The sequence below is a fragment of the Grampus griseus genome (genome assembly GCF_964374135.1).
Source record: "Grampus griseus genome assembly, chromosome: 3".
NCBI classification, from domain to species: Eukaryota; Metazoa; Chordata; class Mammalia; order Artiodactyla; family Delphinidae; genus Grampus; species Grampus griseus.
This window is the reverse complement of record NC_139019.1, coordinates 89,914,199-89,936,201: the sequence shown is the minus strand read 5'-3', so window position 1 is coordinate 89,936,201 and position 22,003 is coordinate 89,914,199. Positions and strand designations below refer to the sequence as shown.

General features: G+C 35.3%; 1 protein-coding gene across 1 annotated transcript in view; it reads left to right on the top strand.

Moving 5' to 3' along the window:
• Nucleotides 1-2,283: 2,283 nt before the first annotated feature.
• Nucleotides 2,284-22,003, top strand: part of TMEM232 (transmembrane protein 232) — a gene marked incomplete at both ends in the record, with an annotated part of 246,091 nt that continues 226,371 nt past the window's right edge. Inside the window, 2 exon segments of the mRNA XM_082652465.1 lie at nucleotides 2,284-2,351; nucleotides 19,566-19,677. Coding sequence (XP_082508591.1) covers nucleotides 2,284-2,351; nucleotides 19,566-19,677 — 180 coding nt within the window.

Sequence of the window (22,003 nt, the reverse complement as noted above, 5' to 3'; positions counted from 1 at the left end):
AAATATATTAGGGAGTCTTATTATCTCTCTCATATATCACAGTACTCTTCAAATAGTGGTTCATAAACTAGTGTTCGTTAAGCACTTTTACTCCCAAGGTAGGTACTCCTAAGATACGCCAGAAATCGAAAGTAAGCATGTCTTTTACAGCAATTTGACACTTTCTACCCATCCAGTCTGGGGAAGTCTCATCAACAGGATGTCGTGGAATTGCATGTTGAGTAGATGGTGCGAATACCCATCACTTTTACCCACAGATGTGAGGACTCTTTGGATAGTAGGTTCAGTGATCAAGGGAGAATTTCTAAAATAATTAGTCCCTAACTTTCGCAATTTCAAAAAGTATGACTAATCATAGTCAGTCCTCTGAAATGTATCAGGAGACAGCTAAAAGCTCTAGGTCAATATGCCTAACACAAGCACATAAAGACCCATTTGCCTTCAATTCACTTTCTCATCAATTATTTTTCTCTGGGTGGCCTGGCCTGTACTTTTTATTTTCTATTCATTTGGCATTAAATGTTTTAAATTTATCTAAGAGTATGTCTGACTGACGTTTGTATTTCTAAGCTCTATTTCTGAAATATGTAATGTTTTATGAGTGCTGGGGTTCCTTTGTCGTCTTTTGCAGACTTTGTCTACCTAGTCTGCTTAAACATCTATCTTCATAATTTTATATGACTCATAATGAATACTTATGTACTTATGTAATTTGTAACATTTATTACTAGATTTATCAAATCGTTTCTACATCTTTATTCTGTGCTTACATGTATTTTATCATGAATTCATTAATAATTGTTTGCAGTTATTTTCCTAAGTGCCTTTTAAGATGGAAATACTCCATGTGATGTTAACTGTTAAAAAAAGAAACTCCTGAATATATCGATCCTACTTGAAAATAACTTGTATTTTATATTAAAGTTAGGCCAACTCTGAATGACATTCCTGTAATAGCTCAGTGCAGCTGCTGACTTAAAAATGCATTTGCTCTATTCTAATGGATATAGATTATAAGAAGCAGACCTTGCTGTAAGCAATAGCAATAGATAATGTTTTATGTTTATAATCTGTTTTGCTGGATATTTTCCCATTGCCCCTCCAGATCTACCTTCCATCCTTCTCCACTTTGCCCTGAACTTTCTGGCTTCTAGTTTGGTTTAGCAAATGGGAAGCACAGGTAGATGACTGGAGTGGGGTGCAGGAAGGCTCCTTCTTAGCAGGCAGCCTCAGATCGGTTGCATCTCTCCACCAAAGGCCAAAGATTTTTATTAAGCACCACTCTTCTACAGCTATTCTTTCTGGGCCTCTGTTCCCCTTAGTCCCGAGAGTAGTGACAGTTCACCCTCTTCTTGCCTACCCCTGAGGATGGCACCATCTTGGGTTTTTTTTTAACTATATTTTTTTTCTTGAATAACTCTGCCCACATCTTTGGAAAGTCTCTTTATGCAGTTACCCCATTTGAGGGTGCTGTTTCCTGCCAGAACCTTGACTCATCAGTTTTAAAAATTAGCTATCTTAAAAAATGAAATGAAAAATAATTCAATGTAAGTCTGACTATCCAGTTACTTCATTACGTGTTTGACTACTCTGCTAAACACAGGTAGTATGTCCTAGTTTTGGTCATACACTCATAAATGTGCTCAGATATACTTCAAGAGGGAAATAAATCTGGATGTGAGAGCAAGCAGAGGAAGCGTAATCTAAATGGCAAAAAAACAGACATAAAAAGAACTTTACCATGCTTTCTGGTTTTTTTTAAAGTTACTTGTAATCTAATGATTATCACAAGCACTTAGGTAAAGCTTCCCGTATGCCAGGTTCTTTTCTAACCGATCTACATACATTGAGCTATTTATTTCTTCCCACAACTCTCTAAGGAGGTACTATTCCCATTGTACAAGTGAGGAGACAGTCACAGTTAAGTAAATCAGTTAGTCTGGTTGTATTCTCTTAACTACTATGCTGTGCTGTTCTTTCAGTGGTTTTGCTGATAAAACTGTTAAGTATAATAAAGACTGAATATTATATGAAAGGATAAGTTTATAATAGTAACATCATAGAAATAACATGGACTTTCAGTTCAAAGTTGGGTTTGACTCCTAGGTCTGACAGTTTAAATTCTTCCTTAATATAATTTTGCCTTTAAGCCTGATTTTTTTTGTTGCCACCCTTTTCCCCATAAATCATGAATTTGCGTGATGTGCATTATTTGGTACTGTGAGTGCATTTGTCTTCTAATGTAAAATTTAATATTTCTCTTTAGGTTTACGATCCGTGAACATGCCTGCTAACAAATCATCTGTGATTAATAAATATGGAGTAGTATCTTCCTCTTATGAAAAATCAAAGTAAGTTTGAAAAAAATTTCATATTGTTAAAGTAGTAGACCCATATATATTGTAGCATTTAGAAGGTTACAGAAAATTGAACAGTAAAAAATAATCACTCATAGTTCAATATCTAAGAATAAAAATGTTAAGGTTTACTATTTTATAAATAAATAGCTTTGGAATGATTTTTTGTAATGATTATTTGTAAAGATCATATATTTATAAAATTTTGAATTCTATACTTTTTAAACTAAGCATTTTTTCTATAATCAGTCTTAATTAATTTTTAATTAATTTTTGGCTGCGTTGGGTCTTTGTTGCTGTGCACGGGCTTTCCCTAGTTGCGGCAAGCAGGGGCTACTCTTTGTTGCAGTGCGTGAGCATCTCTTGCAGTGGCTTCTCTTGTTGTGGAGCATGGGCTCTAGGTGCGCGGACTTCAGTAGTTGTGGTGCGTGGGCTTAGTTGTTCCAGGGCATGTGGGATCTTCCCAGATCAGGGCTCAAACCCGTGTCCCCTGCATTGGCAGGTGGATTCTTAACCACTGCGCCACCAGGGAAGTCCCTATAATCATAGTCTTTTTTTTTAATTAATTAATTTATTTTTAACATTTTTATTGGAGTATAATTGCTTTACCATGGTGTGTTAGTTTCTGCGTTATAACAAAGTGAATCAGTTATACATATACATATGTTCCCATATCTCTTCCCTCTTGCATCTCCCTCCCTCCCACCCTCCCTATCCCACCCCTCTAGGTGGTCACAAAGCACCGAGCTGATCTCCCTGTGCTATGCGGCTGCTTCCCACTAGCTATCTACCTTACATTTGGTAGTGTATATATGTCCATGCCTCTGTCTCGCTTTGTCACAGCTTACCCTTCCCCCTCCCTATATCCTCAAGTCCATTCTCTAGTAGGTCTGTGTCTTTATTCCTGTCTTACCCCTAGGTTCTTCATGACATTTTTTGTTTTTCTTAGATTCCATATATATGTGTTAGCGTATAGTATTTGTCTTTCTCTTTCTGACTTACTTCACTCTGTATGACAGACTCTAGGTCCATCCACCTCACTACAAATAACTCAATTTCATTTCTTTTTATGGCTGAGTAATATTCCATTGTATATATGTGCCACATCTTCTTTATCCATTCATCCGATGATGGACACTTAGGTTGCTTCTATCTCCTGGCTATTGTAAATAGAGCTGCAATGAACATTGTGGTACATGAGTCTTTTTGAATTATGGTTTTCTCAGGATATATGCCCAGTACTGGGATTGCTGGGTCATATGGTAGCTCTATTTGTAGTTTTTTAAGGAACCTCGATACTGTTCTCCATAGTGGCTGTACCAATTAACATTCCCACCAGCAGTGTAAGAGTGTTCCCTTTTCTCCACACCCTCTCCAGCATTTGTTGTTTGTAGATTTTAAATCATAGTCTTTTAATTTGCCATAATAATCCATGAAATGCATAAGAGAAAGTATTCAATAACTACTGAATTGTGAAGCATCTTAGTTATTTCTAAGTGCTTGTCTATTTCAAATTAAACCACGATAGAATATTTTTCTGCATTTCAAATTATTTCCTTGGGATAAAGTTTCTGAAATTAAGTTACTAGATCAAAGTTTGTTGATAATTTAAAAATTGTTTGTGATTTTAAGAAATTTTTACAAACTTAAAGAACTTGATAGAGTACATAATAAAACTCATGTGTTGACATATTGTTATGTTTGATTCAAATATTTTTCTTTAATAAAGAATAGATCAACAGATAAACTTGAAGCTCTTTGACCACATGTCCTTCCAATTATAATAATTGTGGCATATATTATTTCCATTCATTTTTGTACTTTAACATACAAGAATGTAAAATTGCATTTTCCTGGGCTTCCCTGGTGGTGCAGTGGTTAAGAATCCGCCTACCAGTGCAGGTGACATGGGTTTGAGCCCTGGTCCGGGAAGATCCCACATGGCGCAGAGCAGCTAAGCCCATGCGCCACAACTACTGAGCCTGCGCTCTAGAGCTGGCAAGCCACAACTACTGAAGCCCACGTGCCTAGAGCCCGTGCTCTGCAACAAGAGAAGCCACAGCAATGAGAAGCCTGTGCACCGCAACGAAGAGTAGCCCCTGCTTGCTGCAACTAGAGAAAGCCTGTGCACAGCAACGAAGACCCAACGCAGCCAAAAAATAATAACAAAAAAAATTTGTATTTTCCAGTCTATTTCCTAAAGTACATAACTAGGAATGGAATTGTTGGATATACCATTTAGTAAACAGAACTTATTAATTCTGTCTAATGATTAGTCATTTTTGTATTTTGGTTATAAAATCTGTCTCTACCACAAGATCATGTAGATATTGTTATACATTATTTTTTAAAAAATCTTACTGTTTTATCTTTAATACATATGGAAATGATTTTTGTTAGTGGTGTTAAGCGCAGGTCCAGTTTCCCTTTTTTTAATGTACATACCAGCTTGATCAACACCATGTATCGAAAACATCCTTCTTCACTATTTCTCTAGTACAATGATTATGTAAATCAAGTGTCCACATATAGTGGGTATATTTCTGGGCTCTCTTTTCTGTTTCACTGGCCTCTTTGTCCCTTTTTAATATTACCACACTGCTTTAATGACTGTCACTTAGTGATAACATTTAATAGTCAACATGATAGATTTTTCCAAGTTTCTTCTTCTTCAGTGATATCCTGCATATTCTATTTAAAAATTAAAAAAATTTTTATTGAGGTGTAGTTTACTACAATATTAGTTTCAGGTGTAGAACATAGTGATTCAAAATTTTTAGAGATTATACTGCTTTTAAAGTTATTATATTTATATTCCCTGTGCTGTACAATATATCCTGGTAGCTTATTTATTTTATACATAGTAGTTTGTATGTCTTAATCCCCTACCTCTATCTTGCCCATACCTCCTTTCTTCTCCCCACTAGTAATCTCTAGTTTGTTCTCTATAGCTGTGAGTCTGTTTCTGTTTTGTTACGTTTATGTTTGTTTTATTTTTTATTCTCCAAATATAAGTGATAATATACAGTATTTGTCTTTCTCTGACTTATTTCACTAAGCATAATAACCTCCAGGTTCATCTATGTTGCAAACAGCAATGTTTCATTAATTTTTATGAATGAATAGTAGTCCATTATATGTATATACCACATATTCTTTATCCATTCATCTATTGATGAACACTCAGGTCGCTGTCATATCTTGGTTGTTGTAAATGCTGCCAGTGAACATTGAGGTGAATGTATCTTTTCAAATTAGTGTTTTTGGAGAATTCCCTGGTGGTCCAGTGGTTAGGACTCTGCGCTTTCATTGCCAAGGGTGCGGTTCCGTCTCTAGTTGGGGAACTAAGATCCCACAAGCCGCGTGGGGTGGCTAAAAACAAAAACAAAAGAAAAACCAAACAATGCCAGAACAAGTCAGCGTTTTCATTTTCTTTAGATGTATACCTGGAAGTGGAATTGCTGGATCATGTGGTAGTTCTTCTTTTAGTTTTTTGAGGAACTTCCACATAGTTTTTTACAGCGGCTGCACCAATTTACATTCCTACCAACATTGTACAAGTGTTCCCTTTTCTCCACATCCTCGCCAACATTTGTTATTTGTGGTCTTTTTGATGACAGACATTCTGACAAGTGTGAGGTGATACCTCATTGTAGTTTTGATATGCATTTCTCTGATTAGGGATATTAAGCATCTTTTCATGTGCCTGTTGACCATCTGTATGTCTTCTTTGGAAAAATGTCTATTCAGGTCTTCTGCATATTTTTTAATCAAGATGTTTGGTTTTTTTGATATTGAGTTATATGAGCTGTTTATGTATTTTGGATATTAACCCTTTATCAGTCATATCATTTGCAAATATTTTCTCCTATTCAGTAGGTTGTTGTTTCTTTTTGTTAATGGTTTCCTTTGTTGGGCAAAAGCTTTTAAGTTTAATTAGGTTCCATTTGTTTATTTTTGCTTTTATTTCCTTTGCCTTAGGAGAAATATTCAAAAATATATTGCAACAATTTATGTTAAAGAGTTTTCTGCCTATGTTTTCTTCTAGGAGTTTTACAGTTTTCACTCTTACATTTAGGTCTTTAATCCATTTTGAATTAATTTTGTTTATGGTGTGAGAAAATGTTTAATTTCATTCTTTTATATGTGGCTGTCCAATTTTCCCAGCACCACTTATTAAAGAGACTGTCTTTTCCCCATTGCGTATTCTTGTCTCCTTTGTCATAGATTAGTTGGCCATAAGTGCATGGGATTATTTCTGGGTTCTCTATTCTTTTCCATTGATCTATGTGTCTGTTTTTGTGCCAATACCATGCTATTTTGATTACTGTAGCTTTGTAGTTTTGTCTGTGAAGTCAGGCAGTGTGACACCTCCAGCTCTATTCTTTCTCAAGATTGTTTTGGCTATTCAGGGTCTCTTGTGTTTCCATACCAATTTTAAAATTATTTGTTCTAATATTGTGAAAAGTGCCATTGGTATTTTGATATGGATTGCGTGGAATCTGTAGATTGCCTTGGGTATTTTTGTCATTTTCACAATATTAATTCTTCTAATCCATAAACACAGTATATCTTTCTATCTGTGTCATCTTTAATTTCTTTCATCAGTGTCTTAGTTTTCCCAGTACAGGTCTTTTACCTTCTTAGTTAGATGTAAATATTTATAGAGGTACTGTCTATCTTTTCTTAGATTTCTTCCTATGTATTTGGTATTTGTGATCCTGCTGTAAGTTTTATGCACATATTGAAAAAAATATGTCTTCTCTAGCTGCTGCCAGAAGAAAGACAATTGATTTTTGTGTATTGATTTTACATATGGAAATACTGCTAAATTCTCTCATTAATTCTAAACATGTTTATCTCAGTCACAATTTAAAAAGAATACTCTAAACATTTCATGATTAAGCATGATCTTTTTTGAAACTTTATCTGACACTTAAATTGTATTTTGTGGTGTTTTTTTTAAATTTAAATCTCATTAGACTTCATTACTATTTTAAGCAGTTAATTTTCCTTTATATTTTATTTATTGTTCATCACTTTCCTTGCTTTTCATTCTTTGTTACTTCTTAGATCTGTTTTTTCTTTTGCCTGATGTACAACTTTTTTTTGGCCACGCTGTGCAGCATGTGGGGATCCTAGTTCCCCAACCAGGGATCGAACCTGTGCCCCCTGCAGTGGAAGCATGGAGTCTTAACCACTGGACTGCCAGGGAAGCCCCAGATGTACAACTTTTTGAACTTTGCTTAGTGAGATTTCGTTGTTGAGAAAAATCTTAGTTTTTGTTAGTCTGAATATACCTTTATTTTATTCTTATTTTTGGAAGAAATTTAAAACTGAACATGGAATTGTCTTTGGTCTGTTATAACTTTTATTGTTTTGTCCCCCCAGAACATTGATGATATCATTCCACTAACAGCTTCCATTAGTGCTGTTGGGAAGTTAGCTGAAATTTTGATGCTATTTCTTTAAAGTTTAATCTGTTTTCCCCAATTTTGGGTGCTTTAAAAAATTTCTTATTCTCTTGTATTCTGCAATTTTACTATGATGTGTTAGAATGTAATTTTAAAAATATTCTACTTAGATTTCTTGTGCCTTTTGTATCTGTGGACTGTGTCTCTCTTTTGTCATTCCTGAAAAAATATCAGATATTGTTCCTTTAGATATTACCTTGACAACCCATTCTTTCTTTTTCTGAGACTGTTGATTGAATGTATATTAGACCATCTCATTTTATATTTCATAACTTTTATTTTGTCTCCATTTTCTATATTTTCATCTCTTTCTACTGTATTTTGAATAATTCTGATATGTGCTCTGTTTTCCCATGACTAACTCTCTCTTGTTACCAATTTATACATTGAATTTTAAAAACTATCTTACATTTCTAGCAATTCATTTATTTTTCTTCAAATCTTCTATGTAGACTTATAGTTTCTGGTTGCCTGTACATACTTTTGAGCATATTGTGGAAATAAGTATGATGGTTTTATAATTTGTGTTGATCCAATGAATAGGGTATAAATCTATGTTGAGACTAATCTTCTCAGATATATGTGTATTTTTTTTTCTTTCTCTTTCCTTCTCTGTTGAGCAGCAAGGCGGCCTTTTCTACAGCTCCCTGAGGTTGGGAGAAGGGATAGTGATTAGTTCTGATTGCTCTTACCTTGGATATTTAGTCAATGTGGAGGGAGTCTTCTATAACTTTTCCCCACCTTGAAAATCCTGGATTTTTTTTTCTTACTGTGCAGTCATTTAGAAAACACACTTTGTTTTGTATCAGTGGCCTCTTGTATCAAGGTAAACCAGATTCTGCGCCTGGCATCAGCTGTTTGAGATGAAGCAGAGATCTTGGTACCTTGCATAAAAAGACATTACGTTTGTTTTTTTTATGTATTGCCTGAATTGTCATAGACCTCGTACTGTATTTGCTTCACTTATTCTTCTTAGAAACAAGAGCTTTGCATGCTTAGTGTGGGTTCTGTTGGAGATGCATGTAGGGCTCCATGTAAATCCTTCAAGTGAGGTACTGAAGTCCACCCATTTCTGGACCAAAGGTTATTTTATATCTTTCTCACAGAAGCTGCTCTTGAGGGTTTCTTAATTTTTTTTAATATCTGGAGACTGTAGTCTTCAAAGCTTCCTGAGATATCAAAGCCTGAAATTTTTCCTTTTTATTAATGTTTTTGACTTTTATATTTAGTAAAATGTGCTCTACAAATGTGCTCTAAATATTTAAAATATTACGTATTTATAGTATATATGTATATAATAGTATTGATTTTGATATGTATACATTTATAATACCATATAGCTCTATAGTGTGGGCTCTAAATTTGTGCTGTCAGAAGCAGGAAGAAACTTTTCTACACTCATATTTATATTCTTGTCATTTGTTTATTTGATCTGTGATCTGTAGTCTTTGTTTTTCATTTATCTGAATTACTATAATCTTTTAAGTGATTCTAATGGTTGAGACCTTGTAATTAAGTCTGTTAATTTTAACCTAGGACATCTGTACTTGTAGCATTTGGGTTGGCTACAAATGATTTAGCCCAAAATATGGTAATTTAGGAGCTGGGAGGCTGTAAAGAGCATGAACACATTCAGTATATATATTGCAGTGTAATTTCCTTAAGATGAATTGCCCCAAATGCGATATCAGCAGCTACTTATGAGATTATCTGTATAAAGTAAGTAGGATCTTGCAAGATCTTAGAAACCACAGTCCTCTTATACTTGGGCGTACACCACTGTCTTGGCTCAGATCTCTAGATGGCAGGATACGAGAAGAGGATTAATATTTTAATACTAGATTTGCGGTATACAAATTCAATTCAGTGAAGCTGAAAAAAATAGGAAAGTGAGGCAAAAAGGCTCGATGTATTACCACCCTGATCACTAAATCACAACTTGCCTTAAAGAGACACAGCAGAGCCTTGTCTATACTTGACATTTGGAATTTATCAAGACAGATTTCAAGAAAAAAAATCTCAAAATGGACCATAAAATGGAGACTCAAGGAAGGGTATTGATCTCTGCTCCCTCCTGTTCACCCCAGAGGTGCTCACTCATCCATACTTCCAAGTTGTGTCACCCAGCCCTTGCTACTCCAAATGTGGAAGGGGAGGGGCAGCTCAGTGTTTGGGGGCATGAAGGTTATGCAGGCATCAAGTCAGTCTGAGACTCTGCACAATGTTTATGTCCAGTACAGCCACTAGTCATGAAGGCCTTCATTTGGGGGAATGTTTTCAGACATCAGATTTTTCTTACCTCTAAACTCAACTCAGTGTCAGTTATTCATAGCTTAATCTAGAGGAAAAAGTAGAGTCATTGCCCAAGTGTCCTATAATAGTTATTCAGTCTTTAGTCTTCCATTGTCCTGGGAACCATGTTTTCCTACAATTATCCTTTTATGTTTTAAAAACTCTTTAGATCTGGGATGTTTTCAAGTCTGTTTCTCACCGTGCTGCACCCCCAACACATTCACCAAAGCACTAAACTTTTCATTAGCCATGGAAGGAGGCACATCGTATCCCAAATGTTGTCCATTACCCCCTTTATCCTCATAGAAAGCTGATGTCAGGATCACAAAAAAGTGATGCGCTAATGAAATGAGTCTTTCCTCCATGGTCTGCCATTTGCTTCAAAAAGGATATCATTGAAAGTTAGTCCCATAAAGCGCCAATGACGATGATCTGAGGAACTATCAGTCAGTACTTCATGAGTGACAGTTTGTGCCAGTATTTCAGTCTATTTATGATAAACTATGATCACCAATGCAAAGACTGCTAATTGTCCCTCCTCCCATACCAATTTTCTCCTTCTTTTGTATTAACAGAGGTTGTATTTGGACACGAGCAACCATTAAAGAATACAGTTCTCAGCTTCCGTTGTTTCTAGATGTGGTCATGGGTATAATCCTGGCCAATGATGGATTAGCAGAAGGGATATGTACCACTGGCATTTTGTGCCCTTTTAAAAGGAGTAGTATGTTTTCCTGTTCCTCTCCGTGTCTCTTCCTTTTAGTTGGAATGAGGATGTGATTGCAACAGCTGGAGCAGACATCTTAGACCATGAAATGAAAGTTGTATGTTGAGAATAGCAGAGTAACCAGGTATAAAAGGTCAGATACCAATATCCTGGAGCCGCCATATCAAGCCTGGATTGCTTATCTTGGTCTGCCACATGAAAGAGAAATGAAGGTCTATCTTGATTAATTTATCATAATCTTGTCCTTTTAATAGCAGTTAAACTGGTTTCCTCACCCTTGAAATAAATGTTTCTGGGTGTTTTTTGAGGTGAATTTTCTAGAACGAAGCCTCCAAGCAGTGCTCCATAGCTTTGGTTATCACATCAGCTTTATTCTATCGCCAGATGACTCATTAACTATGCAACTGAATAAGAATTAATTTGTTTTTAAGCCTTGATCCAGTTGGATGAGTAGGGAAGGGTTGGCTATAATGGCCTACATCCTAGGGGATTGTTCCAAAACATAGTGAAAGGATGATCATTCCCTTGCTCATGTACAGTACTGAAATTATTGTTGTTATTAATATTCCTCCACTGACCCTGCTGCGTTCACTCAGACTTGCTGACCCCACTTCCTAACATCTCTATCTCCACCTGAGCCAGCTGATTCTTAGGGTTCTCCGGCAGACACCCAAGTTACAGAAGGAGAACAAGTGTTGCCAGGTTCTACTCCATTTCCTTCTTGGAGATACTGCTACCCTTACAATTTTGGTGAGATCTTCCCCAAGAAGGAGTGTCCTTGATTTCATCAAACCATTCTTTGTGGCATTAGAGGAAGATGAACCCATTTTCAACTTCTCTTTGAAGAGACAAAGTTCGAAATTTTTCTCTAAGCAAAAGAATGCAGGCAGAGGTTGTCTATCTTTAGTAGTTAAATATGTCACCTTGGGTACTGTTACCCATGCCAGCCAATCAGTCCTTTCTGGTATTAATAATTACATTTAAAAAGAGATGACATTGAACTTTAGAAGTCTAGATGTTTCTTACAGACAACCTTGAAAGGACCATTGACTGTTAAATACAGAATAGAATGATTCCAAATAGAAGAGCATTCATTTAGAAAAGGGACTAGATTTTTATTCTTGTAAATATTTTTTTTAGCCTTCAGTTTCTTCCAAATGGTTTTCTGTTCAAAATTCAGTCTGTATTAACAGCCCCCTTGCCCCTTATCTGTTTAGAGTTCTCTTTATTCGTAACTACCAAGAAGGAGGGTTTGCGTTTTCAGGGCTTAAGACAGTATTCCATTTGCTAAGACTGAATCAAAATTTAAAATCTAAAGAAAAACAAGGACCTAATAAAAGAATATATCAAACCATAGATATGATGTTTTCAGAAATGAATCTGAGTGGCAATTTCTGGCCTCATACCATAAAGCCTGTTGGATATCCACAATATGAAAATGCTGTAATCAATTACACAGGTATCAGGAACAACGAAATATATTTTCAGTGTCTGACTTCAAAAGCCCATACCCAAGATCAGTGTATCACGGATGCTAAATTTAGGGGAGGCATTTATAGAGTAAATTTATATATATGGCCATTATCACCGACTCTTTTTTCTTTCTTTTTGGCCGCACCGAGCGGCATGCGTGATCTTAATTCCCCCACCAGCGATTGAACCCATGTCCCCTGCAGTGGAAGTGCAGAGCCCTAACCACTGGACTGTCAGGAAATTCCCACCAACTCTTTATTTATGCCTTTCAGATTAATAAATCTGTTCCTGAATTCCTTACACATTCAGTTGTATCATATACGTACCTGAAAGGGCTAGACCATTCTTTAATTGTGCTGGTACTTCTGGTTTTTAGGAAGTACCAGCCAAGTTAGTTGTTAGTCAAAATTTCTATCTGTTTCAGTTCCATTTTTTCACCTTCCCATAATACCAAACTTACCAAAGGTATAGCCAGATTAATTTTTTAATTCATCTATTTATTAGCACTATCAAATCTGGATTCTGTTTTTATTTATCTAGTAAAAGTACTCTCTTAATGATCTCTACTGACTTCCTAAACATTAACTCTAATGGTATTTTCATTGTCCTTAGTCTTTATCTCTGCAAGATGTACATTTTTGATCACGGTCTGCATCTTCAATCTATTCTTGCTTGGTGTCTCAGTCTAGGATTGTTTGTTTGCATGGAACAGGCACACATTCAGCTTAACTGAAGCAAAAGAAAAATGTAATGGAAGGATGTAGGGCTGTCTTGTGGAACCTGAGAGTGGAAGGTATAGCCAGGTCTCATTTATTCATTCAGTGTCTCTAAGAGACAATGGAGATAAAATGATCAACAGGTATAGTCTGTATCTATACTAGACTACAAACTCTGGCTGTACATCAGTAAATCATCCAACAAACATGGGTCAGGGCTACGATGGTGATCATATCGCTATAAAACTACATACCCATAAAGAAGAGGCATATAACATTAACTAGTAGTACGTGACAGTTGTATTGCATAATACATGCTGAAAGACCATCATCTGTAAATCACACTTATAAATTAATACGTAAACTATTCTCCATTTTTCCGACAGCCAACAAATAGAGCAACCCCTACCTATGCAGTAGTACCCTTATTATCTAGTTAAATGGTGCCAAAATATATGGAATAAACAGTGAGCACGTTCTATATTCATTAAGTGGGATCAGAGAAAAAATTGCAAAGGAAAAGCAAACAAGATATAATGCAGACAAAGGCATATCGTGAAAAACATGACAGAATACTAACATATCTTTTTCTAAAGCTCTGTGCTTTGGGGTATTTTGTTGTCTTGAACAACATTTCAACAAAAGCCACCTCTTGACTCTACATAAACTATCAGCTCTGACATCAACTAATTAAAAATATTAGCTAATTATTTAAAATCCCTGAATGAGAGGATTAGATTGGCCTAGAGTGAGCCAGATGTCTACTGTGACCCTATCAGCTATAGCCAGCGTAGGGGAGGATGGAGCCAAATGGTGCTAATGTAGAAGTTAGACCCACTGGCCCAGCAGGGACTATGAGTGATGAGCAATTCTCAGAGAAAGTTTACACCCCAAATTGTACAAATATTTGAATTCCATTGTAGTATTTCCCTGAATCGCCTATCATATTTACCATTCTTTTCCTCTTGCCTCCTACCCGTAGGATTTGTCCAAAGATCTCCCTTGATTCTTTTTTCTCAGTACTCTTCCTCTTGAGATTTCATAGCTTTGAGTATGTAGGTGAATCTTAAGTCTTTATTTCCAGATCTTATCCACTTAATGTCTGCCTCACAAGTTCACTTGGATTATAGGCCTCTCCACTTGGTTGTCTCACAGGTGAATCACAGTCAGTACATCCAGAATGGCACAGATCATCTGCCCAGAGTTTTCCATCTAATTGTCTTGATGCCAACTCTCTACTACTAATCATGTTGGCCCAAAACCATAAGATTATCTCTATGTCCACCCTCACAGTTTCTTTTCTCACATCCTGGTAGTCATCGAGCCCTATTGATTTAACTTCCAACTAATCTCTCACATTCATTTACTTTTCGTCATTATTATTGCCCAAACTGTAGTTCAGACCTTTATTACTTCTTACCTAAATTGTTCAAATAATTGTCCAACAGTTTACCAGTAGTCACTCCTCACTCCAAACCATTCAACATCGGACTTTTAAGTTTAGTCATCCTGAAGCACAGCTGTGATCTCATCACTCTTCTGCTGAATAATTCTCTTATTTATCAAATAAAACTCAAAAGTCTATGTGTAATATAGAATTGGTGCCCACTGTAACTAAGAGAATCTAAAATAGCAATGATACTTAAAAATAGTTTATTTCTCTGAATATAGTCAGTCCAGAGCTGGTATGGTGATCCAGGACTTAGATTCCTTATAACTAGCTGGTCTGCTGCACATGACTTACTCTTAAGGGCATTTCATGTTCTATTATGGCTGCTGAAAATCCAGACATCACAGTTGTGCTTCATGCAGCAGAATAGAGGAAGGACAGAAGAAGGGTTTATACACTTTTTCAGGAGACTTCCCAGAACTCTCTGAATTTTACTTATGTTTTACTGGCTGAAACCTTAGACATCTGTGCATACCTAACTGCAAGCAAGAATCTTTTAGTAAGAAAGGGAGGAGAATAGATACTGATGTAGGTAGCTTTAAGTCTACCACAGACTACCATTCAGTGCCATTTGTATGTGTCTCAACCTAACATTTCCATCTTCATTTCCTGTCTTGATTTTAAGCATTCTGTCTCTCTATGCTACATTAAGACTGTTCTTTATTTTTTCTTTCTTTGTTTCTACTTGTGTTAGGGTAAATATGAAGCAACTATAAAAAGAGGTCTCTAATTTCAGAGGCTTAAGTAAGATAGAAGTATATTTATCTGACATATGAATCCAGTGGGTCTAGGCTGACAGGATAGCTCTGCTTTTGGGGTCAGTGAGAAACTCACAACCCTCATTATCTCATAGTTGTACTGATCTGCCTAATCAAAGCCAATTCAGCATCATTTTTGTGTTCCAGTCAACTGGAAGGAAAAAAAGGTTTTATTCTAGGGAAAGTGGCCTGTCTTTAAGTTAAAGGTGACCTGAAATTTGCATATATTGTATCTCCTCACAACCTGCCAGAAAGACTGGGAAATATAGGCACTAGCTGTGTGATCATGTGACCAGGAAGAAACAGAGAAAAGATTTTGAAAGGATAATTGCCATTCTGTCACATTCTAGTTCCTGTCTTCATATCAAGGTACAGCTCAAGTGCCACTTCTGCAAAGAAGCTTTTTTGAATCTTTAACCAAAAACAGTAATTCTTATAACTAACAGTTATCCAGTGCTGAATCTATGTAAGGAACTAGACAGCGTGTTCCAGTTCATTGTTTTTCAAAATTCTGCAAATTTTGTCCTCATTTCCACAGATGGACAATTATAGCTCACACAGATTAAATGATTAAGCAAAGATTATAGCATCAGGAAGTGTTGGAATCATGACCTTCTAAACTCGACCCAGGATTTTATTTCCTTTCTTTTTTTTCTTCAGTGTGTCTCCTTTATGTTACATCATTTGTGATTTGTCTCACTTCCCTCCTAGAATGTGAATTTACTGAGGCCAGGCCTGATTCCTCTCTTAGCCCACATTATATCTAGTGAAATATCTTGTATGTGGGAGGCTTTCACTAAATGTTTATTGAACAAATGAATTGTCAGCTAAAAAAAAGTTCTGAATTCACAGATAACATAAAGTCATTTGGATTGATATCCGTGCAGTCAGAAGACTTTAGTATATTTCCCTTATATGAAATTGGCATGACGACCTTAATTCATTACCTTTCCACAGGACTGTACTTATATACTTACAGTAGATTACATTTATCTTTGTGAAATCTTTTGATAGTTTGAAGAAATTAGAATGTGTGAAGTTAAGATATTTTCCTTTCAAATGCCTATATTTACTTTTTCAAGTTTCCTTTTGCTTCTTATCATGGGTTATGTTTATCATTAAATAAGTATTAATTTGTGTAACCCCTATTTGTGATGGGCATGAAATAGTTAAAAAAGCTATATTTATTTCCTGTTAAATATTTATTGACATGAGCTGAGGGAGTCCAGTTAAGGTACTCAATCTCTGTACAGGAAGCTGGAAAGCATTAGCTTTCCATAATTTTAATGATTCACTACAGGCCTCAACTGTACTGAAAGATAGTTGACAAAACTAAAATTATTTATAAAATATATTCTAAGCGTAGAAATTGTATTAGATATTATTTTTACCCTGAGGCTTTACTTTGCTTTAAAAATAAAGTGATACAAATGCATTTTTCTCTATATCCATTTTCCCTTGGATATAGTGTGTGTATTTGTGTGTTTGGAGTGTGTATAGGTGTGTGTATTTGTGTGTGTGTGTGTGTGTGGCTGTGTCTTTGTGTGTTTGGAGGGGTTTCTGTGGTCGGTGGTAGGGAAATCTGCTTAAACGAGATGGTTTTAATTTGATTTTCCCTATTTATGATGTTAATCATTGTTTCACATAGTTATTGGCCACATGGATTTCTTCTTTTGTCAATTACCTGTTTAAGCCTCTTCTCTATGTTTCTATTGTTTGGGAGTTCTTCATATATTCTGGTTATATTATGGATATGAGCCCTTTGTCAGTTACATGTGTTGAAAATATGTTCTTCCATTTGAAGTTTTGCCTTTTAATTCTCTTAGGATGTCTTTATATAGATATATTTACAAACAGAGGTGGTAATCAAAATGTTTAACTATTGATATAGTGTGGAGATTGATAAATCAGAATAGTGCGCACCTACTAAATATCAGGCCTATGTACAAGGATTTTAAAAAATTACAGAATCAGTTAGCGTGGCCAAAATTATACTGGAAGTGATGGGAAGTGTCAGTCAATAAAGACATTGTTGCGTTTGTTGGGTACATCCATACTACTGCATGTTAGGATCAGTTGAACTTTAATGTCTGATAAATTTAATGAAGAAAGCATGCTACAGTGTTGCATACATGGTTCTATTTACTAAAAACAGTACACATAGGTTGGTTTATATTTGTGAGCATTGAGGATACACACTGACCCATTAATCTTGGCTATTTCTAATGGGTAGAATTGGAGACGGTAGGGTTGGGATGCATCCCTGAATGTTTGGTTTGTTATAAACAGCACTGTTATGTTAATACTTTTGAAGAATCTAATTTCTAATGAAAATTAGAAAAATTTAAATGGATAAAGGGACTATCTTATTCCCATAATACTCTGTACAAATGGGAAGACTGAAGCTATTTTGGACTCTTCGCGAGGAGTAGGTCCATGTCGATCAAAGATATGTCATCCCAGATGACTGTTGAGAAAGAGTTTTCAGCCAACCTTTACCATATACATCTAACCTCATATCTCCAAGAGCAAGATAACAGGTAGTCAAGAATGAAGTTATTCATTTCAAATGCCCAGTTCTAGCAGACTTTGTGAGTTCTAACACCTCAACTCTTCTGCTATTTTACTATACACTGCTTGAGGGCAAGGTTGTTGGTTTCACCGTTGTATCCCAGTTCCAAGGTTGGTAGCACCTGATACATAGAGATAGTCAATAAATGCTTACTGATTGAATGATTGAATAAATGCCTACTTTAGGGTGACAGTTAAAGAGCTGGTCATTTCATTAATTGTTCTTCACTGGGATATATATTTGGCTCTAGTTTACAGAGCATCATGGTTTTATCTCTGCTTATCCTGTGATCTTGTGGCACTGTGATTAATTTTACATACATCTGTCTTCCCAGTTGGACTATGAGTCACTCAGAGGCAAAATTTGATTTTTATTCGTGTTTTTTTCCTATATGCCACAGAGCAACTAATTCAGTAAGTTGTTGAAAGATGTTTTATTTTCTCAGATAACTCCTTTAAATCATATGACTCCAACAGTTATTTTATCACATAAACAACTCATTGACTCTACTACCCATTTTCTATTCCTCTGATATCACTTTTGATTCCATGCCATTTTAAACGCTGTGGTACATCATTATAATCACTTTACTCATTCTCTTGCATACAGCCTCAACTTTTCTCACTTCTCTTTGAAATACTTGTCTACCTTCTCTACACTTTGCCCATGGGATCCTTTCCATTCACAAGGCTTTAAATGCCATATGTGTGCTAATGACTCAAAAATTGATATATTTAGCCTGAACCTTTCCCCCAAATTCAGACTCATATCTAACTGATTACTCTGCGTCTCCATTTGGATGGCCATGGTCACCTCAAACATAACATGTCCAATACTGAACTTATTCTCTACCCTCACCTCAAATCTGCTCCTCTAGCAACCTTTCCCATCTTGGTAAACAGCAATTCTATCCTTTCCGTTACTCAGTTAATCATGACTCCTTTTTTTTTTTTTTTTTCTCTCATGCCTATTTCTAATTCATTGGGCAGTCTGGTTGGAGCTAATGTCAAAATATATCCATTATCCAAACTCTTTGCTTTAATTACTTTGCTATAATTCTGATCCAAGCCAAATTACCTCTCAGCTAAGTGTATATGTGCTCTCTCCCTTGCTACCTCCCCACCCTCCAGCTCTCAACACAGCATCGGAATGATCCTGTTAAAATATAAGTTGAATTATGCCACTCATCTTATCAAAACCCGGCAATAGATTCCCATCTCATCCAAAGTTAGTATGGCTTCTTGTCACCTCTCTGACCTTACTACATACATCTTTTCTGTCTTGCCTACTTTACTTCAGCCACAGTTCGACTGATTCCACTTGCACGGAGGGAATAATGCTTTAGCTTAAATTGAACCAACACTGAAATATGTGAGGAGATAAATCAGTCTTCAACGTAATGAAGCTATGCTGGATTTTTTTCAAAGGCTACAGAGTTCTTCAATATCATGAGAATTATATTTCTCAATCCAAGAGTATGATAAGATCAATCTAGGAGACCTGTGTATGTATGTGTGTGTGTGTGTGTGTGTATATATATATATATATATATATATATATATATATACACACATACACACACATATATATACATAAATATTTTACTGATTTTTGTGTGTGTGAAACTTTCTCATTAAGGTAAAGTGCTTTTTCAGAAAATAGATACACTTAGCCACTGGATGTTTGATTAATTATTTGGAAGTGATAGCTATAATTATTGATTTTTTTTTTTCTTTTTTGGTTTAGGCCACCATTTTCAATCACAAAAGAATTCATCTTGAGACCCAACCAAACAAAAAATCCAAAAGAGGAGGAAGAACTGTTGGACATAGCTAGAAAAAACCTTATCAAATGTAAGGTAATGGCACACTATTGATTACTTTAGTATGTGAACTTTCTCTTCCAGTTGGTGGATGATTACCTGTTCTAAAATATTGAAAGAAAAAGATAAGAATACACCTTTCTTTAATCATAAGTAGGCATAGTTAAAAATACTAATGCAAATTAAAGTTAAAACTTATGATCAAATTATTCAATGTCAAATGGCTTTTTGGATGAAGATTCTTCATAAATTATTGGAGAATATAGTTGTTGGCACTAATCCAAGAGCTCACAGCAAAATATCAACGGCTGGTAAATAAATTTTTGTTTATGAAAATTACACTTTTTACTAAAAAAATGTTAACTGATATATGATGTTTCCTAAAGAGGAAAGAAAGGTCTCCTAAACATTCACTATATATGCACAGAGTACTCTGTTCTTTCTCTGTAACAAATTATTCACCTAACTTGTAGAAAATACATTCTTTAAGAATATGTCATTAATTCACAAAATTTCAAACACATATAAAAACAGAACAGAAAGTAAAATAAGTCCTTCTTTTACCTTTTCTTCATTAAATCCAGTTTAAGTTTTGGCAGAGAAATAATATACATATGATTTTGCTTTAACACTAGATAACTGGTGAAATAAAAGCTGCACAAAACTGAAGCATAAATTAAGTCAACAATTTTTTTGTGGCTGTTGTTTCCCAGCATTTTGGCTCATGATTGACCATATTTAAAATTTTTTTAAAAATCCATGAAAAAAGTTGATTAGAAAAAAGAATATATTAGCTTTGCATGCAGATAGTTGCCAGCAGGTACATTCATCAGTGAGTTTCTCTTCAGTTGGCCAACTGGGGCAGCCCCAGGAATGGTCACATTAATATAAGAAGGGAAATCTTCATATCTCTTTTATGTTCACTAACCAGTCCATCCACAGTGAAGTAGCTGGAGTGCTCCAGAAAATTGGCATCAAGCTATTTTTTTCAATATGGTTACCCTTTTAAAATCAGAGATGCATTCTCTTGGTGAGGAAATGAGACAGAAATAATCCCTAGAAAGAAAGAGTGAAAATTATTTTCAGCAGACACTGATATTACTCAGAATATTAACATTCTATACATTTTAACACTAATAGTTTACATAAAATGTCAAAAAATAAATATAATAAACGTAAAAATATACAGCTTTAAGAGCATCAGCCTCATAGAATGACTTTCAGAATAAAGAGATAATACAAATAAATAAGTGAATAAATAAAAAATGAAAATAAATGATAAAATAGTAATAAATAAAATACAAATGATAGAATTAATAATAAAATATAAATAATAATATATCAATCATATATATATAAATAAATATATAGATAGATCAATAAAACAAAGAGCTGGGCTCTTGAAAGGGTAAACAAAATCAACAAACCTTTAGCCAGACTCACCAAGAAGAAAGAGAGAGGACCCAAATAAACAAATTGAGAAATGAAAGAGGAGAAATAACAACTGATACCACAGAAATACAAGAAATTCACAAGAAAATACTATGAACAGTTATATGCCAACAAAATGGACTACCTAGAAGAAATGGACAAGTTTCTAGAAACATACAGCCTACTAAAACTGAGTCAAGAAGAAACATAATTTGAAGAGACTGATCACTAGATCTGAAATATGTAATAAAAAAACTCCCTGCAAACAAAAGTCCAGGACTGGAAGGCTTCACTGGGGAATTCTGCCAAACCTACAAAGAACTTATACCTATGCTTCTCAAACTCTTCCAAAAAACTGAAGAGGAAGGAACATTCCCAAAGTCATTCTCTGAAGCCACCATCACCCTGATGCCAAAACCAGACAAAGACACTACCAAAAAAAAAAAAAAAAAAACAAGAAAATCACAGGCCAATATCTTTGAATATAGATACAAAAATCCTCAGCAAAATATTAGCAAACTGAATCCAACAACACATAAAAGGATTGTACACTATGATAAAGTTGGAGTCATCCCATGGTCACAAGGATGGTTCAGCATATGCAAATCAATCAATGTTTTAAACCACATCAACAAAAGAGAAGATAAAACAACAACATGGTCATTGCAGAAAAGCATTTGATAAAATTCAACATCCATTCCTGATAAAAACTCTCACCAAAGTGGGTATAGAGGGAGCATATCTCAGCATAATAAAAAGCCACTTATGACAAACCCACAGTCAACATAATACTCATTGGTGAAAAGCTGAAAGCCTTCTTGCTAAATTCTGGAACAAGACAAGGATGCCCACTCTTACCAATTCTATTTAACATAGTGTTGGAAGTCCTAGGCACAACAATCAGACAAGAAAAAATATCCAAATTGGAAAG